At 36.2% G+C, this 15,993-nt stretch overlaps 1 protein-coding gene across 1 annotated transcript in view; it reads right to left on the bottom strand.

The window, feature by feature from the left end:
- The window catches only part of RELN (reelin), a 561,009-nt gene that overhangs the window by 186,936 nt on the left and 358,080 nt on the right, over positions 1–15,993 (bottom strand). The window contains exons 15-18 of the mRNA XM_060195660.1: positions 14,620–14,729; positions 10,869–10,935; positions 1,442–1,675; positions 569–730 (exon numbers count right to left, since the gene is read on the bottom strand). Coding sequence (XP_060051643.1) covers positions 569–730; positions 1,442–1,675; positions 10,869–10,935; positions 14,620–14,729 — 573 coding nt within the window. The remainder of the gene's footprint in view (positions 1–568; positions 731–1,441; positions 1,676–10,868; positions 10,936–14,619; positions 14,730–15,993) is intronic.

Here is a 15,993-nt window from a genome sequence, read left to right on the forward strand (position 1 = left end):
TAATTCACATAATTTGTTGTAGCAATATATTACTAACAAATATTTTCCAGCAGCATTTAAAATTTAGGAACATGTTAAAATATGATAATTCATATTAAATGTGGTTTGTTGTATTTTATATAGCCAAATATTATAGTTTACTTAATAGCTTATATTAAAAACAACTATATTATAGTTGCATATTAACTATGTAAATATATTTATATTATAGATATTTAACTATGAATACAGTTATATAGTTGAAATACATAGTTAATATTATATTAGACTAAATATACTTTGCATTATACTTAAATAATGTACTTTTATGTAACTATTTTCTAGCCACAAGATCATTTTTCTTATATTTGAATTACAAAATCAGTGAATAAATTTCTTTGAATTATCAGAAGTTAGTAGGACAAGTGGATTAGAAATGTGACTTGCTAGTTTTTCACTGCAAGACAAATCAATTTTTATCTTCATCATCTCTCAGTAGAAAAAACATTAGTCATATACCATCTGAATTACAATTTCCTTTGGAAGGAGATATCACTGTAACCATTTTTCCAAATACTTTCCAACATACCTGGGCTCATGATAGTTGAGATATGAATAGTGCTCCAACAGTTTCCAAGTTATCCCATTATCATAAGAATAATGTAATAAAACTCCTTCACCAGGCTGGTCCGGGGCTTTGCATGTGCTCAGAACAGATTTACTTCCCAGTCTCAATGTGAACTGGAGAAACCTAGATGTGAATTGTGTCTGATTAGTGTGTACATAGATAATTCAATCATAGTATTCATCGTGGCCCTCAAAGATTTTCAGATTAGATGAGCTACCCCCAAAACTACAGTTTTCACTCATCTCCTTTTATAAAATACAATTTTATAAAATTAATAACAGTAAAACACTGTGAGATGTATGCATACATGAAGATGAGGTCAATACATGTGTTTTTACATATAATATATTCATCTAAATCAAACATCTCTTCATAAATATTTGTATACAATATACTTGTGTATATACACTTAAAATGTCAATCATTCTTTTACTGCATTATTTATTAGGCACTGGGAGAAGGAAAGATGCAGAGTAAATTTAATCAGCCTCTGCAAGCTGTCAAATAAATAAAACTATGTAAATAATTAACTAGCCCTTGGCCTAAGAACTTACTTTTGATGCTAACGTTTCATATTCTTAAAAATCTAGTTAGTTGTTAGTATCTTAAAACCATCATTGAGTCTTTTACTATATTAAAACCAACAAAAACAATAACAGCAACAACAACAGCAAAAAAAAAAAAAAAAAACTAGGGCAAATTAACCCTATATAAACTGAAAGCTCTTTCCCTGGTTAAAACTGGATGGTGCCTATGCCAACATTAAAAAGTAAAAATTGAAAATAAATATAAGCTGAATTTTAAAAAAATATATTCCATCCTTCCTTAACTCACCTGGATTGTGAGCTGTCAAGAAAAGATGTAATTAACTGACGCCTCCCATCTTTGTTGAAAACCAGGGCCTTGCCACTGGCCAAGACACCACAGCCAAAGCTTACTTCAGCACCACGAATGGAGTAAAAGTTATGGTAGGAGGAGAGCCTAGAACTGCCAAAGCTTTCAGAAATAAACATTGGGAATGTCTGGGATGCCATCTCACAAGCTGGTCCAGAAAATCCTGGGTCACATCTGAAAGAAATGTCATAGAATTAAGTCGTAAACTCCTTTATGGAAATATTTACGAAATGCATTTAAAGAAAAAGTGAGTCCTGAGGCCAGAATTTGATTGAATGGAGAAGGAAGTCCATTAGTCTTTGGGAAAAATACATCTGAAGCTTTGACAAGGATGATCGAGCAGCTTAATCCCAGAATAATATAGTTTTCTGACTGATATAACAGTCCAATATATACCTTGAACCAACGCCAGTGATTTATATGCATAGTCAACTACTTTTGTACATGTTTCCATCTTAAAATATATATACAAGTTATATAATTATATGCATTTATATGTATATAATTTTATATATAATGAAGTTCACTAAATTTGTAAAAAGAAGTTAAAGATTGGAAAACAAACCTATCTTTAGCCATTTCAAATTTAGACTGGCGTTATAAAGGGAATTGGTAAACCCTTGAACTAGATAGATGTTCTTGATAGAACTGTGCTGCCTCTCAGTGGAATCCCAAATTAGTAATCCTTCAAGAAAAAGATGAAAAAAAAAATCCTACACAACCATCTGCTGACTGCTAAGCAAGGAAATGCTGTATGTGGCTTAGCTGATTAGAATGTAGGTGGACCTCCCAGTGTCTTCTCTCAATAAGAATGTTCACAACAGGTGATTCAATATTTGAATATCAGAAACTTTCTATATTTTAAGGAATTTACTTAACATGGTTGCTTTCAAATTATTTTCACTGTAATATTTTCTATTTGCAATGCCATCCATTATAAGATAACAAACAAGGGCAACAAAAGGGAAAATAAATAAATAAAATAAATATAAAATAATCATAATAAAAAACCAAAGAATCCCAAAAAAGAACAACACCCAAAGGTAACAAACTGCCATTTAGATTTCTGCTTGCATCTGTCATGGGTGACACAGATGTCTTTGACTTAATAGAAAAGCTAAGAGGAAAAACTTATTATACTAAAATGAAGTATGATTACTGTAATTTTTTATAGATATGTTTTTTTAATTTATCTTTGTAAATCTTTATTTATTTATAGGATAGAGATAGCCAGAAATTGAAAGGGATGGGGGTGATAAGGAAAGAGACAGAGAGATACCGCAGCACTGCTTTACCACTCGCAAAGCTTTCCCCCTGCAGGTGGGCACCGGGGGATTGAACCTGGGTCCTTGCACATTGTAACATGTGCATTCAACCAGATGCACCACCATCTGGTCCTAGATAGGTCTTCTTAAAACAGCACTTTTGTTTTCATTAATATAAACAATTATTATTTAAGATAAACTATTTTCCCAAATCTGTTCACAGATTTCTTGGGCATATTGAGTGTTTAGTTACCAGTTGCAATTATTGCTAATCTATAGTATTACTATTTCACCAGTTCTGGAAAAGCGATTCAAGAAATTAAAAGAGCATACAAATTAAACATGAAATAAAGGGTTCATAAAAGTTAACTTGGATAATATGCTGTTTTTCCATGTGTAAGACCCAGCTTCAAGCCAGGCCCCCACCAGACTGAGGAAGCTTCAGTGCTGTGGTTCCCCATAAACATTTTCTCTTTCTCTGTATCTATCTAAAAAAAAAATAAAGTCCAGAACAGTGAAAACCAGGTCATGACAAAAACAAAGAACAACAAAAGAAGTAATACATTCATATATTATAAATAATTAAAATGCTTAATAAAATTTTAGGACAGTTTCAGGAATCAAAAAAATGTCTGACAACTCTGTTAATTTTATGTGAAATGTACTAAATAAAAGAATGGTCTAGTTTGAGATAATGGATGAGATAACAACTGGAGAAAAACCCTAACCATTTTTTTCATAAAACAAATGAGTAAAAATCTCTGTGTGGAGGGTGAGGGTGGATGTTCAGCTTCACTGGTGGGCAGGGGGGAGGATGGGATGAGACACAGTCTTTTGGTGGTGGGAATGGTGTTTATGTACACTCCTATTAACTTATAGTCATATAAGTTCCTATTTAATTAATATGAGAGGGGAAAAATTGAATATCTCAAACTTTTAAATGCACAGACCATAGGCTGAGTCTTTGAAATGTAAACTCTCCTAAAAGCTTAGACCAGGGAGAACAGAAGCAACTAGGGGTGTTACTCTATAAGACACAACTATATACAAATAATGCCAAAGGACATAAGTTATGGAGATTTTGTGTATGATACAGCAAATCCTAACAAAGGGGTTTTCAAAGTTAACCCAAATGCCAAATAATTTTATTATAGCAATAACTATCTATTGCCTTCTTAAACCCTAAGACAGCAGGAACCTCCCGCTTCCTCTATAGAGCCTATATTTCCCCCAGTACTGGAACTTCTAGGGTGGGGATCACTTTGTTGCATGCCTCTCTCAATTCATACCTATTGATATTGCATCTTCTGATCCCAAACTAATCAACACAATGAGTACCACCCCAGCATGCTTCACTTCAGACTGTGTCCAGAGACGTCAGACATGGAATGTCAACTCTTCAGCCTTATTACTCGGGTAAGACTTTCCTTTCATAGTATTCTCTAACTCCATTTTGGGTGGTCCACTTCCTAATAAAGTATAAAAACCTAGATATAGACCAGGTCCCATGAGGTAGGGCATATGTTCACATGTATCCATAAATTAGGGCAAAGTATATACCTGAAAGCAGAAGTGCACAATAGTCTATAGTGAGTCAATAAATGAAGCAAGCAAGTAGAAAGACCTAAAAAGACACCATAAAGTTCCTAATGAAATAGTGTCTACTTAGACTTAGATACCTCCTCACCTACTTCCTATTATACTTCCCTCAGTCACTCCAAAGCTAACCTTGTCAAAGTAAGGACTGCAAAAGCTGAACAAGGGTAAGAGACTGGCATACTTTAATGATGACTCTTTAGTCACTATCAGGCCACTCCATCATCTGGGGCCCTAGCCAGGGACTCCTGAGATTCCCAAACAGACATGATGGGCTTAGACCTTGAATAAATCCCTCGGTCCATTTTTACTGGTCATCTCTATCAGGAACAAAACAATAGACCCCTTTGTGGGCCCCCATAGGACCTGGCACTCAACGTCGTGGATCAGCAACGCTAGAGAAGATGGATCCTGAAATTGGGGCAGCTTGGAACTTTCCTACTCATGACCACAGAATGTGAGCTCAGATCTATAGGGATGCAGAGGTCACAGAGGATCCTAAGCTGAATATGGGCCCCAGATCAGATCAAATCCACGGGGATTACAGTCAACAATATTTATACCCATTTCCCTTATTAGGGAGCTACTCTCTTCTCTGATCCAGCTTTCTGGTCCTTTTTCCAGCCATCACATCATCTCCCCAGACAATAACTTGAGATCACCTGCATATCAGATGTCAAGCTCAGAAAAAAATAAAGTAAAATGACTAGTATAGTCATGGGCCCTTTGGAATATAACTAAAATAGGCTTACTAACTATCTACAAAAGAGAGCCCCCCAAATCTTCATCTGAACTAGCCTAACCTTTAGGTTCATGATTAGTCAACAATTTGTTTGGTTCTATATGTTAACTCTTTTTTTCAGCCACCAGGTTCCAGCTGCTACCATAATGCCAACCGGACTTCCCTGGGCAGATGACCTCACCAATATGTCCTGCAGCCCTGCTTCCCCAGTGTCCTACCCCACTAGGGAACAAAAGAGACAGGCTGGGTGTATGGATCAACATGTCAATGCCCATGCTCAGTGGGGAAGCAATTACAGAAGGCAGACCTTCCACCTTCTGCACCCATAATGACCCTGGGTCCATACTCCCAGAAGGATAAAGAATAGGAAAGCTATCAGGGAAGGGGATGGGATACAGAGTTCTGGTGGTGGAAATTGTTTGAAGTTGCATCCTTCTTATCCTATGGTTTTTGTAAGTGTTTTCTTTTTATAAATAAAAATTAAAAAAAAATTGAGTTGAAATAGCTCACTTGGATTGTGCTTCTTTGTTATGTGTGTGACCTAGGTTTGAGCCTGGACAGTATAGCTTTGAAGGAAGCAATGACTGATGTCTTATTCTATCTGAAAAAGTCAGCCCTAAGAAGTGAAACCCCAGAAACAGAAAAATAAGTCAGAGTTTCTAGGTATGAGTCATTGTTTTTTTTTTTTTTTTTTAAAAACAGTGGCGCAAAGCACAAAGACTGGCATAATGATCCTGGTTCGAACCCCGGCTCCCCACCTGCAGGGGAGTCGCTTCACAGGCGGTGAAGCAGGTCTGCAGGTGTCTATCTTTCTCTCCTCTGTCTTCCCCTCCCTCTCTCCATTTCTCTCTGTCCTATCCAACAACAACAACAACAATAATAACTACAACAATAAAAAAAAAAACAACAACAGAAAATCAAAGAGGCCAAGTGGTTCTTTGAAGGTAAACAAAATTGACAAACCCTTGACTAGACTCATTCAACAACAGAAACAACAAAGAAGAAGACCCTATTAAGCGTACAAAGGAATAGGGGCGATATCACAGCAGATACTATAAAAGTCCGAAGTATTATGCAAGAGGTATTTTAAAGAACTACCATAAAAAAACTAGAGAACCTGGAAGAGGAGTAAAAGTTTTTAGAAGTATACAGTCTCCCAAGAATAAATCAGAGGAACAAGAGAAAAATGAAAAACCAATTTTACCAAAAAATGGAAATGCATCAAAATCCTTTCTAACAGCAAAAATCCAGGCAAAGAAGGGTTTACAATTGAGTTATATAAAACCTTTAAGGAAGAGTTAATACCTACACTCTAAACTCATAAAATATTGAGCACACAGGAATAAGGACAGAGAATGAAAACACAGAAGGAAATCTTGGACTGGGTGTGGTGTATCGTACTAAAGAAAAGGACTGGGAAAGGAGGCAATGAGGGACTGGGGGGGAGATTTTGAAGTCTTGGTACATAATGGTAGAATATGATCTAAGTTGGGGGTGAGAGTATATTGATCAGTTACATGAGAAATTCTACTGATATGTCAGCAACTGTCTTATAAACCATTATCCTTTCTAATAATGTGATTTGAGAAGGAAAAAAAAAGCACATAGATGAGCATTCAGTTTTGAAATATGATTAGAAAACATTAGATTACTTAATATTTTATAAAATATTTTCATTTTGCAGTGACTTTTTAAGTTGAGTTCACTGAATTTTGGTTTAAAATTTAACCTGGCACAAGGACTGTGCAAGGATTGGGGTTTGAGCACCTGGCTCCTCACCATAGGGAGTCACTTCACAGGTGGTAAAGCAGGTCTGCAGGAGCCTATCTCCCTCTCTCTATCTCCCCTCCCCTCTCAATTTCTCTCTGTCCTACCAATAAAATGAAAAAAAGTTCACCAAATGCAACTGTGAGTCTCTATTGCTACTGTTCCTTGGAGGCTGAAGCAGCAGCAGGGAGGCCCTGTGCTGACATTGGGGGCAGAGACCTATCGGGCAGCTCAGGAGAAGACATACTCTCCCAGTGGTCTGGAAGTTGGGCTGTATAGTGACAGCCTTTCCACATTGTTTTCCTCACAAATTCGGAGACACACTGAATAACTGCCTCAGAACCCATAGGGTTTGTTTAGAAATTCACAGAGCCACAGACTGCTGCCCTTCTTAGCTCTGACTACTGTCAGAGAAGCTAAATTGGGCCTGGGCTTTGTATTCTTAGGGGATGGGAGTATTTTTGCATAACCACTGTGCTATATCTCCCCCACCCTGATTTATCTCTAGGTTAGAAGTGAGTATTAAGCTAAAAAATCTACTTATAGTTTAAAAAGTCAGCAGGTTCCCATAGCCTACAGGAAAGATAAAGAACAAAAGAGGCTTTAACAGGCATTGTGCTTCAACTCAGGGATTGAGACAATCAACTGTTAATTTCCATAACTGTGAACTCTTTAGGTACCTTACTTAGACACAAGTCAATCCAGGCAAGTGTGATTAGTGGATTGAACAGTACTAAGAGAGGGACCTCATAAAATACCATATACAATGGTTAAACCAAGATGAAACATTGGAGAAAAGAACCAGGACAAAAGTCCAGATAACCCTCCTAAAGGTAGAGGCACATAAGAATGAGGACAAGATACAAACACTAAGTCACTGGAGTGAGGAAAGAGTTTGAAAGTAATATCAGAAATATGGAAACAGCAAATGAGACTCTAAAAGAAAAAACACTATCTTAAGGTGATTAGAGAGCTGAAAGCTGAAATAGCTGAGTTAAGAACATACCTAGCTGAACAAGCTAATACAGTATCAAAACAGGGTAATAAAACAGCTGAGCTACAGAAAACAACAGAGGGGAGAGAGAATAGAATAAGTGAGGCTGAAAACAGAATTGTAAGATTGAGGATGAATTAGAGAAAACTAAGAAAGAAGTAAGAGATCTCAAAAAGAGATTAAGAGATACTGAAAACTAAAACAGAGACCTATGGGATGACTTCAGGAGAAGTAATATATGCATTATTGGCTTGCCAGAGGAAGAAAGAGAGGGAGTGGAAGAGAGCATTCTACGGGACATAATAGCTAAGAACTTCCCTACTCTAGACAAGATAAAAGACATAAAGGTTCAAGAATCTCAAAGAATCCCAAACAGAATTAACCCAGACTTAAAGACACCAAATCACATCATATTTAGAATAGTAAAGGAATAAGGATATAGGGAAAGGATCTTGAGCATTGCAAAAGAAAAAAAAAGTTACCTACAGAGAAAAACCGATAAAGGATTAGCAGCAGATTTCTCCACACAAACACTAAAAGCCAGAAGATAATAGCAAGATATATATTGAGTTCTCAATGAGAAAGGCTTTCAACTAAGACTACTGTACCCTAGTAGACTGCCATTCAAACTAGATGCAGGCATAAAAACCTTCTAAGACAAGCAACTGTTGAAGGAGTCAACTATCACCAAGTATGCCCTGCAAGAAGTTCTGAAAGGTCTCCTATAAACCATAAACATAAACAACACCATAAACATACCATATATCAGAACACTATAAAAATCTACAATAATGGCATTAAAAATATTTTCAATCTAGTGTCTGTCTCTCTTCCTCTCTATCCTCCATTCCCTCTCGATTTCTGGCTGTCTATCCAATAAATAAATAAAGATAATAAAAAAATTTTAAAAATTAAATCTATAAGATCAATAAATCTCAATAGCCTGAACTCACCTATTAAAAGGCATAGAGTAGGAAGATGGATCAGAAAACACAGCCCAACCATATGTTGTCTGCAGGAATCCCACCTAACTCAACAAGACAAACACAGACTCAAAGTGAAAGAATGGAAAACTACCATACAAGCCAATAGATAACAAAAAAGGGAAGGAACATCTATTCTCAATCTGACATGATAGACCTTAAAATAAATAAAATTTAAAAATATAGGGATGGACGCTACTAAATGCTCAGAGGATTAATCAATCAAGATGACTTAATGATTATTAACATCTATACACTCAAGGAGAGGCCATCTAAATACATCAAACATCTACTAAAAGAGCTACAGAAATATATTAACAGCAACACAGTAATAGTAGGGGATTTCAACACCCTTTGGATGTTGAAACTATTCAATACTTAGTGGAAAATGTTGACAGAACTCTTTTCCATCTAAATTTTAAAGGCATCTTCAATGAAATAAATCCAATTACAAACAAACAAAAAGTTGAACAATAAACACAAAGCAGAACTTAGACTGGCTCTGGTGTATTGCACCAAAATAAAGTAGTCTGGTGTGGGGGAGGGGAGCATTCAGGTCCTGGAACATGATGGCAAAGGAGGACCTAGAGGGGAGGTTGAATTGTTATATGAAAACTGAGAAATGTGAACAGGGGAAGATGATTAGGTAAAGAGACTCTTATTCGTGAGGTTCCAAAGTCTCAGGTTCATGGTGAATTCACCTTCTTTACCCTATTAGATGGAGCTTGAAGATATCATGTTAAATGAGACAAATCAGAAACAAAAGGATGAATATGGGATAATCTCACTCACAGACAGAAATTGAAAAACAAGATCAGAAGGAAAAACTCTAAGCAGAACTAAGACTGGAGTTGGTGTATTGCACCAAAGTAAAAGACTTTGGGGTGGGGCTGGGGGGAGAGTTCAGGTACTGAAACATGATGGTAGAGGAGGACCTAGTGGGGGTTGTATTGTGGAAATTGTATATGTGGAAATGTTATGCATGTACAAACTATTGTATTTTACTGTTGACTATAAACCATTAATCCCCCAATAAAGAAATAAAAAAAAAAGAAAATGTAGTTATCAGACTGTGAGGCAATCAAATATGTTCATAAATGTACTTGTGGTATGCTAAGTTCATTCAGTATTTAGTCTAAACCACTTATTTGTGGTCCTGCTAGTAATTTAATAATGGTAAATAGATTGTAAGTTTATAGGGATATAGTTCCATACTACATTCACTACTAAAGTGCTACATACCTCTGACTTCCTCAATGTTAACTATCACAGTTCTCCTAAAGGCTTAGAAATTGCATGACTGGGGAGTCGGGCTGTAGTGCAGCGGGTTAAGCGCAGGTGGCGCAAAGCACAAGGACCGGCATAAGGATCCCGGTTCGAACCCCGGCTCCCCACCTGCAGGGGAGTCACTTCACAGGCGGTGAAGCGGGTCTGCAGGTGTCTATCTTTCTCTCCTCCTCTCTGTCTTCCCCTCCTCTCTCCATTTCTCTCTGTCCTATCCAACAGCGACGACAACAATAATAACTACAACAATAAAAAACAACAAGGGCAACAAAAGGGAATAAATAAATAAAATAAAATTAAAAAAAAAAAAAGAAATTGCATGACTGGATGAGGGTAGATAACATAATAGTTATGCAAAGAGATTCTCATCCTGGAGGCACCAAAGTACCCAGGTTCAATCCCCTGCACCACCATAAACCAGAACTGATAAGTGCTCTGGTAAAAAAAAAAAAGAAAGAAAGAAAGAAAGAAAGAAAGAAAGAAAGAAAGAAAGAAAGAAAGAAAATAAGTAAATAAAGAAATTACATGACTACTTTTTTCCAAATTCTTGCTAAACCATTTATTTGTCTATCAACTTTATAAAATACATTTATTGTGTCATTACATTTAAGTTCCACTTGGGGAAGCCTACTATCCAGGCCTTTTAATGATGACCTCAAAACCCTAAAAAGGAAATTAAAGCAAATGAAAACTACCATGATTTCAATATATAGAGCAGATATTTAAAAATACTTACTTGCAACCATGTCGAGTACACTGTCCTCTTCCAGAACAGAATTTGAGACAGGATGGACCAATATAAACTGCAGAGCAAAAGAGAACATGAGAAAGATGTTAAATTAACTGGAAAGATATTGTCATCATGTAAAACAATATTGTGAAGCAATACACACAGAATCCAGTCTATAGCATATATATTGTGATGTGCATAGGAATACAGGGTGACATGTAGAAGACTACGTGATAAAGGAAATGGTACAATGCTTATCTATGGTTATGTATCTATCCTTCTGAGTTACACAAATAATGCTAGCAGTTTTAATGATTCATAATAAAGAAGGTAGGGGCATATATTTTGATTTGCCTAACTATTTTTTAGCTAAAGTGATTTTAGTTAGTATATTACTGTTTCTATCCTTAAAATTTGCACAAAACCTATATTCTTTAGGTTAATAAAGAATTTACAAAGAATCATCTTGATATACCACAATAGGTCATAATTTCATTTCAAAAATTAAAATTTCTATATGAGGAAAGTCTATAATACTGCAGATAATTGTTATATGTATTTTGAAATATTAAACCATTCTTCCTAAAAAGGGGAGAGAAGGATAATGTCTTCTCATTAATATAAGGCAAAACTTTTTTTAAATTTTGGTCTTGACTGGCAATGAGAGTAGAAATTCTAATCCTGATCTTTGGAATTCGGATAAAATGTTGACAGTTAAATGGTATTCAGATACTACTACTCAGATTTCTTTAAAGATATCAGCTTCTTTGACAGCAATCATTGCACAGTACAAATAGTGTACCAGTGGGGCAAAGGCAATGAGGAATGAGAGATTCAGTGGTTATTAAGAACCTCATGTATTCAATTTCACACATAAACAAATTTATCATTCATTATTATTTTTTCTCTGGTTTGCAATCATGTCAAACACTTTTTTATTTTAAATTTTGTAACAAAATCCCAATGATACAAAATTTTCAAGTCAAAGCAAAAAATGCAAGTAAGTTTGTTGTAAGGAATAGCACAGGAAAAAATCCCAGTGGACTCTGTCTAGTCTGTCACAACAGATCAGGAGATGCAAGTGGGGAATGGGATCAAGAATGGCTGAGGTTTAGTCTTTGGTAGGGGAGAATGATATTTCAGTAGAGGGGAAGATGTGTTGACAATCATCTTGGGAGATGTGAAACTGTGACAACACTACTGTTAAATAACAGTTCTTCAATAAAGTAAAAAGAAATACTGACAAAAAATATAATGTTTCCTAGAAGTTTCGCACCATGTAAAACACTGGAAATTTAAATATTTTTATATGTTTATATGTCTGTGGATGTTCTTTATTTCCTCATCTACTTTATTTAATTACTGAGTTTTTCAATTAATTTTTAAACATATTTTTATATAATTATTATTGGATAGAGACAGAGAGAAATTGAGAGGAGAGGGAGAGATAAAGAAGAGACAGAGAGACACCTGCAGCCCTACTTCACTACTTAATGAAGCTTTTTCCCTGCAGGTGAAAACCCCAGGGGCTTGAACCTGGGTCCTTGTGCACTGTAATGTGTGTGTTTAACCAGGTGTGCCACTGCTGGGCCCCTTTCACTTTCTTTTATGACTATTAAAATAGCAAGTCTGTTACGAAACCCTGAAAAGTATAACAGCAGGAAAAAATTGCCTATCAGGTGTAGATACTATTCTCTAGAGGTAATCAATAGGCCTAAGTGATTCAAATGCTATGAAGGATGTTCTATCAGTGAAGAAACTCCATTTAAAAAAACTCATCTTTAGTCTTTTTTTTTTTTTTGCAAATGTTCAGTACTGCTTATGTTTATATAATCCCTGTGCTCCTTCAGTTTTGGCCTTCTTATTGACCTTTTTATATTGATAGGTTAAAAAATTCATATTGGTGGAACTGGGTGCTTGTGTACCTGGGAGGATGCATATATTATATGTGAGTATACAGATTCAAGCCCCTGATCCCTACCTGATGCTGTATAACAGATGACCAGTGCTGCAGGTTTTTCTCTTTCCCTTTATCTGTTCCCCCTTTCTCTCCTACCCTCTATCAAAGGGCCCCGGATAGCTATCAGGAGCAGTGGGAAGGTTGGCAGCACGAAGCCCCAGCAATAACCCTGGTGGAAAATATATGTGATTTTTTCAGCAAATTACCTTGCCTAATGTTATTCCCAAGTTTCAATAGCATAACTAAGTGCATTTCAATTTCTAGATTATTCAATAGTAGCAGAAATAAAACTAAGGCATGGAAATTAGCCTTAAATTGTAGCGCAATCTCTTACCACTTTATAAAATAGGTTATAAGCGTTAGGTGGTGGAACACCTGGGAAAGTGTACATGATACAATGCACAAGGACCTAGATTCTAACCCCTGGTCCCCACTTGTAGAGAGAAACCTTCATGAGCAGTGAAGCAGTGCTACAGGCGTCCCTCTATTCTCCTCTCTATCTTTTTTTTTTTTTTTTTCTTTCCTCCCTCCAGGGTTATTGCTGGGCTCGGTGCCTGCACCATGAATTCACCGCTCCTGCAGGCCATTTTGTCTCCCTTTTGTTGCCCTTGTTGTAGCCTCACTGTGGCTATCATTATTGCCATTGTCGATGTCATTTGTTGTTAGATAGGACAGAGAGAAATGTAGAGAGGAGGGGAAGGCAGAGAGGGGGAGAGAAAGATAGACACCTGCAGACCTGCTTCACCACCTGTGAAGCGACCCCCCTGCAGGTGGGGAGCCGGGGGCTCGAACCGGGATCCTTAGGCCGGTCCTTGCGCTTTGCGCCACATGCGCTTAACCCACTGCGCCACCGCCCGACCCCCTCTCCTCTCTATCTTAATCTATCACCTCAGTTTCTTTTTGTCTCTATCCAAAAAGAAATAAAATAATTAATTAAGATAAAACATAAAAATAAAATTGGCTTTAAGTTAGCGACTTGCTGAACTGTGGTAATGTTTAGGTATTGATATTTTGTCTCTTCTTTCCCTTTCCCTTGCCTTGTATATAATCTCCAGTCAAATTTATGTTTCTTGAAAAATAGGAATTCTATGAATCTGCCCATGAATATAATTAGCTAGAAACCTGAGTTGACTAGTAAGAACAAGTATAAGAAATTTATAGCCATGCAGTCACAATAACTTAAGTATCTTTTCTCATGAAGATTTGAAAATGCAATAATGGTTCTAAATTTATGTAAAAGATTATCAATGGTTCACTTATAAATTAAGTATAACACAGAATACTTTTATGTATATGTAAATTTCTCCTTATATACTACTTTCTAAAAAGGAGGTAGAAATTTCGCTAGCATTTTGAAGATGATGTATCTTTATGTGTGTTGTCTGTATCTAAAAGATAATAAGCATTCCAGATGTTGTGGTAGTTACTGAGAGAAGAATGGGCCTTATTTTAATACATGCAGGATGGTAAGTATTTATGTTAATTTTTTATAAGACATTCAAAGAAATGTTAGAACAGTCCTTGTCATCAACTGTGAATTTTAGTTTTGTGCTTTATGCATTTCTAAATTATGTATGCTGGAATACTGTAGCATCTAATATTGCTGACTACACTGCCTTCCCCCACCCCATTGTACATCCCTTGGCTTCTAATGGAATGCAAAGGAGAAAGGAAAGAAAGGGCGTTTAATGAATCACAAGACCATGACTTAGAAATGTGATTAAGTCTGTGCTGACAAACGAAAGTACAGGAAGACTCTACATCAATGGCATGTAATTATGACAGGGATAAACTAACCATTATCAACTGCCCACATGTTTCCAAGGATTGGTCCCGTTTGTCTCCAGCGAATTCTGGTGTCCCAGGTCAGTGCTGCATTAGGAAGGGGAATAGTTATTCGGTTCCATCTGCAAAAAATTTAGACAAAACAACTTCACAACTGTGGTCATATTTTTATTATCTGTTTCACATACTAATTTCTGTGTGCTTGGTTTAACACTATATTCATCTGTGAAAGCTTGTTTATAGTTTCAAAACACATATATAACTTACGTAGCTATTCACATCACACTAAGGTACTTGGTTTGCTCTAAAAAGTGAGTACATTTAACTTGTTTTTAGATACTCTTCTCAGAAAATTATACAGCAACACTCAGACTTTAAATACTATTCGATGGTAAACTTCCATACAGACATGGGAAGCTTACTAGAATCTAATGCTTAAAAAAAATTTTACTATGTTCCAGTCTTATACACATGTAAAAAAGGACTAAGAAAGAAAATGATTCTGAGATTAATTTTGGAATTCTTGGCAATCTTTTTATTTTTTAGCTAATGCTTATTTTATAAATCAGTAGTATAAATCACAATTATCTAAAACCCTTTACCAATCTGGGGGATGGGTACATCATTTGTTTTAATTTATGTGGTAAGAAGTAAAAAGTGAGATATTTGGGCTGGGGAGATAACATAGTGGTTATGAAAAGAAGCTTTCAGGCTTGAGGTACCAAAGTTCCCAGGTTCAATCCCCAGCATCATCATAGGCCAGAGCTGAACAGTGCTCTGGCAAGATTTAAAAAAAGAAAAAGAAAAAGGTTAGATAGTATCATGACTAGTACATGACATAAGCAGGATTTGAACCAAGATTAAATTCCGAAGTTTAACTTTTTATGTTACATATTTCCATAAGTAGTATTTTGGCAGTAAATACTTTGGCATAACTACAGGATCTAGAATTTAAATTTATGTAATTCGAAATATAAAAGAATGAACCTACAAGTTGTGATCTCACAGCAGTTTACCAAAGTGGTTGCTTTTTGTTTTTTTTAAGGTGTTCTCTCTTAATTTAACTAGAAAGAAAGTTTTGTTACTGAAAACACTAGTTTCAAGGGGGCCAGGCGGTAACGCACCAGGTTATGTGCACATAGTATAAAGTGCTAGGACCCATTTAAAGATCCTGCTTTGAGAACCTAGCTCCCCACCTGCAGGAGGGTTGCTTCACAAGCAGTGAAGCAGGTCTGCAGGTATCTATCTTTCTCCCCCTCTTTATTTTCCTCTTCCCTCTCAATTTCTCTTTGTCCCAACCCCCCTCCAAAAAAAAAAAATGGCCACAGGAGCAGTGTAGGCACTAAGCCCCAGTGATAACCCTGGAAATAAATAAATAAATAAATA

This window comes from Erinaceus europaeus, chromosome 8, assembly GCF_950295315.1.
Source record: "Erinaceus europaeus chromosome 8, mEriEur2.1, whole genome shotgun sequence".
Classification (NCBI taxonomy): Eukaryota; Metazoa; Chordata; class Mammalia; order Eulipotyphla; family Erinaceidae; genus Erinaceus; species Erinaceus europaeus.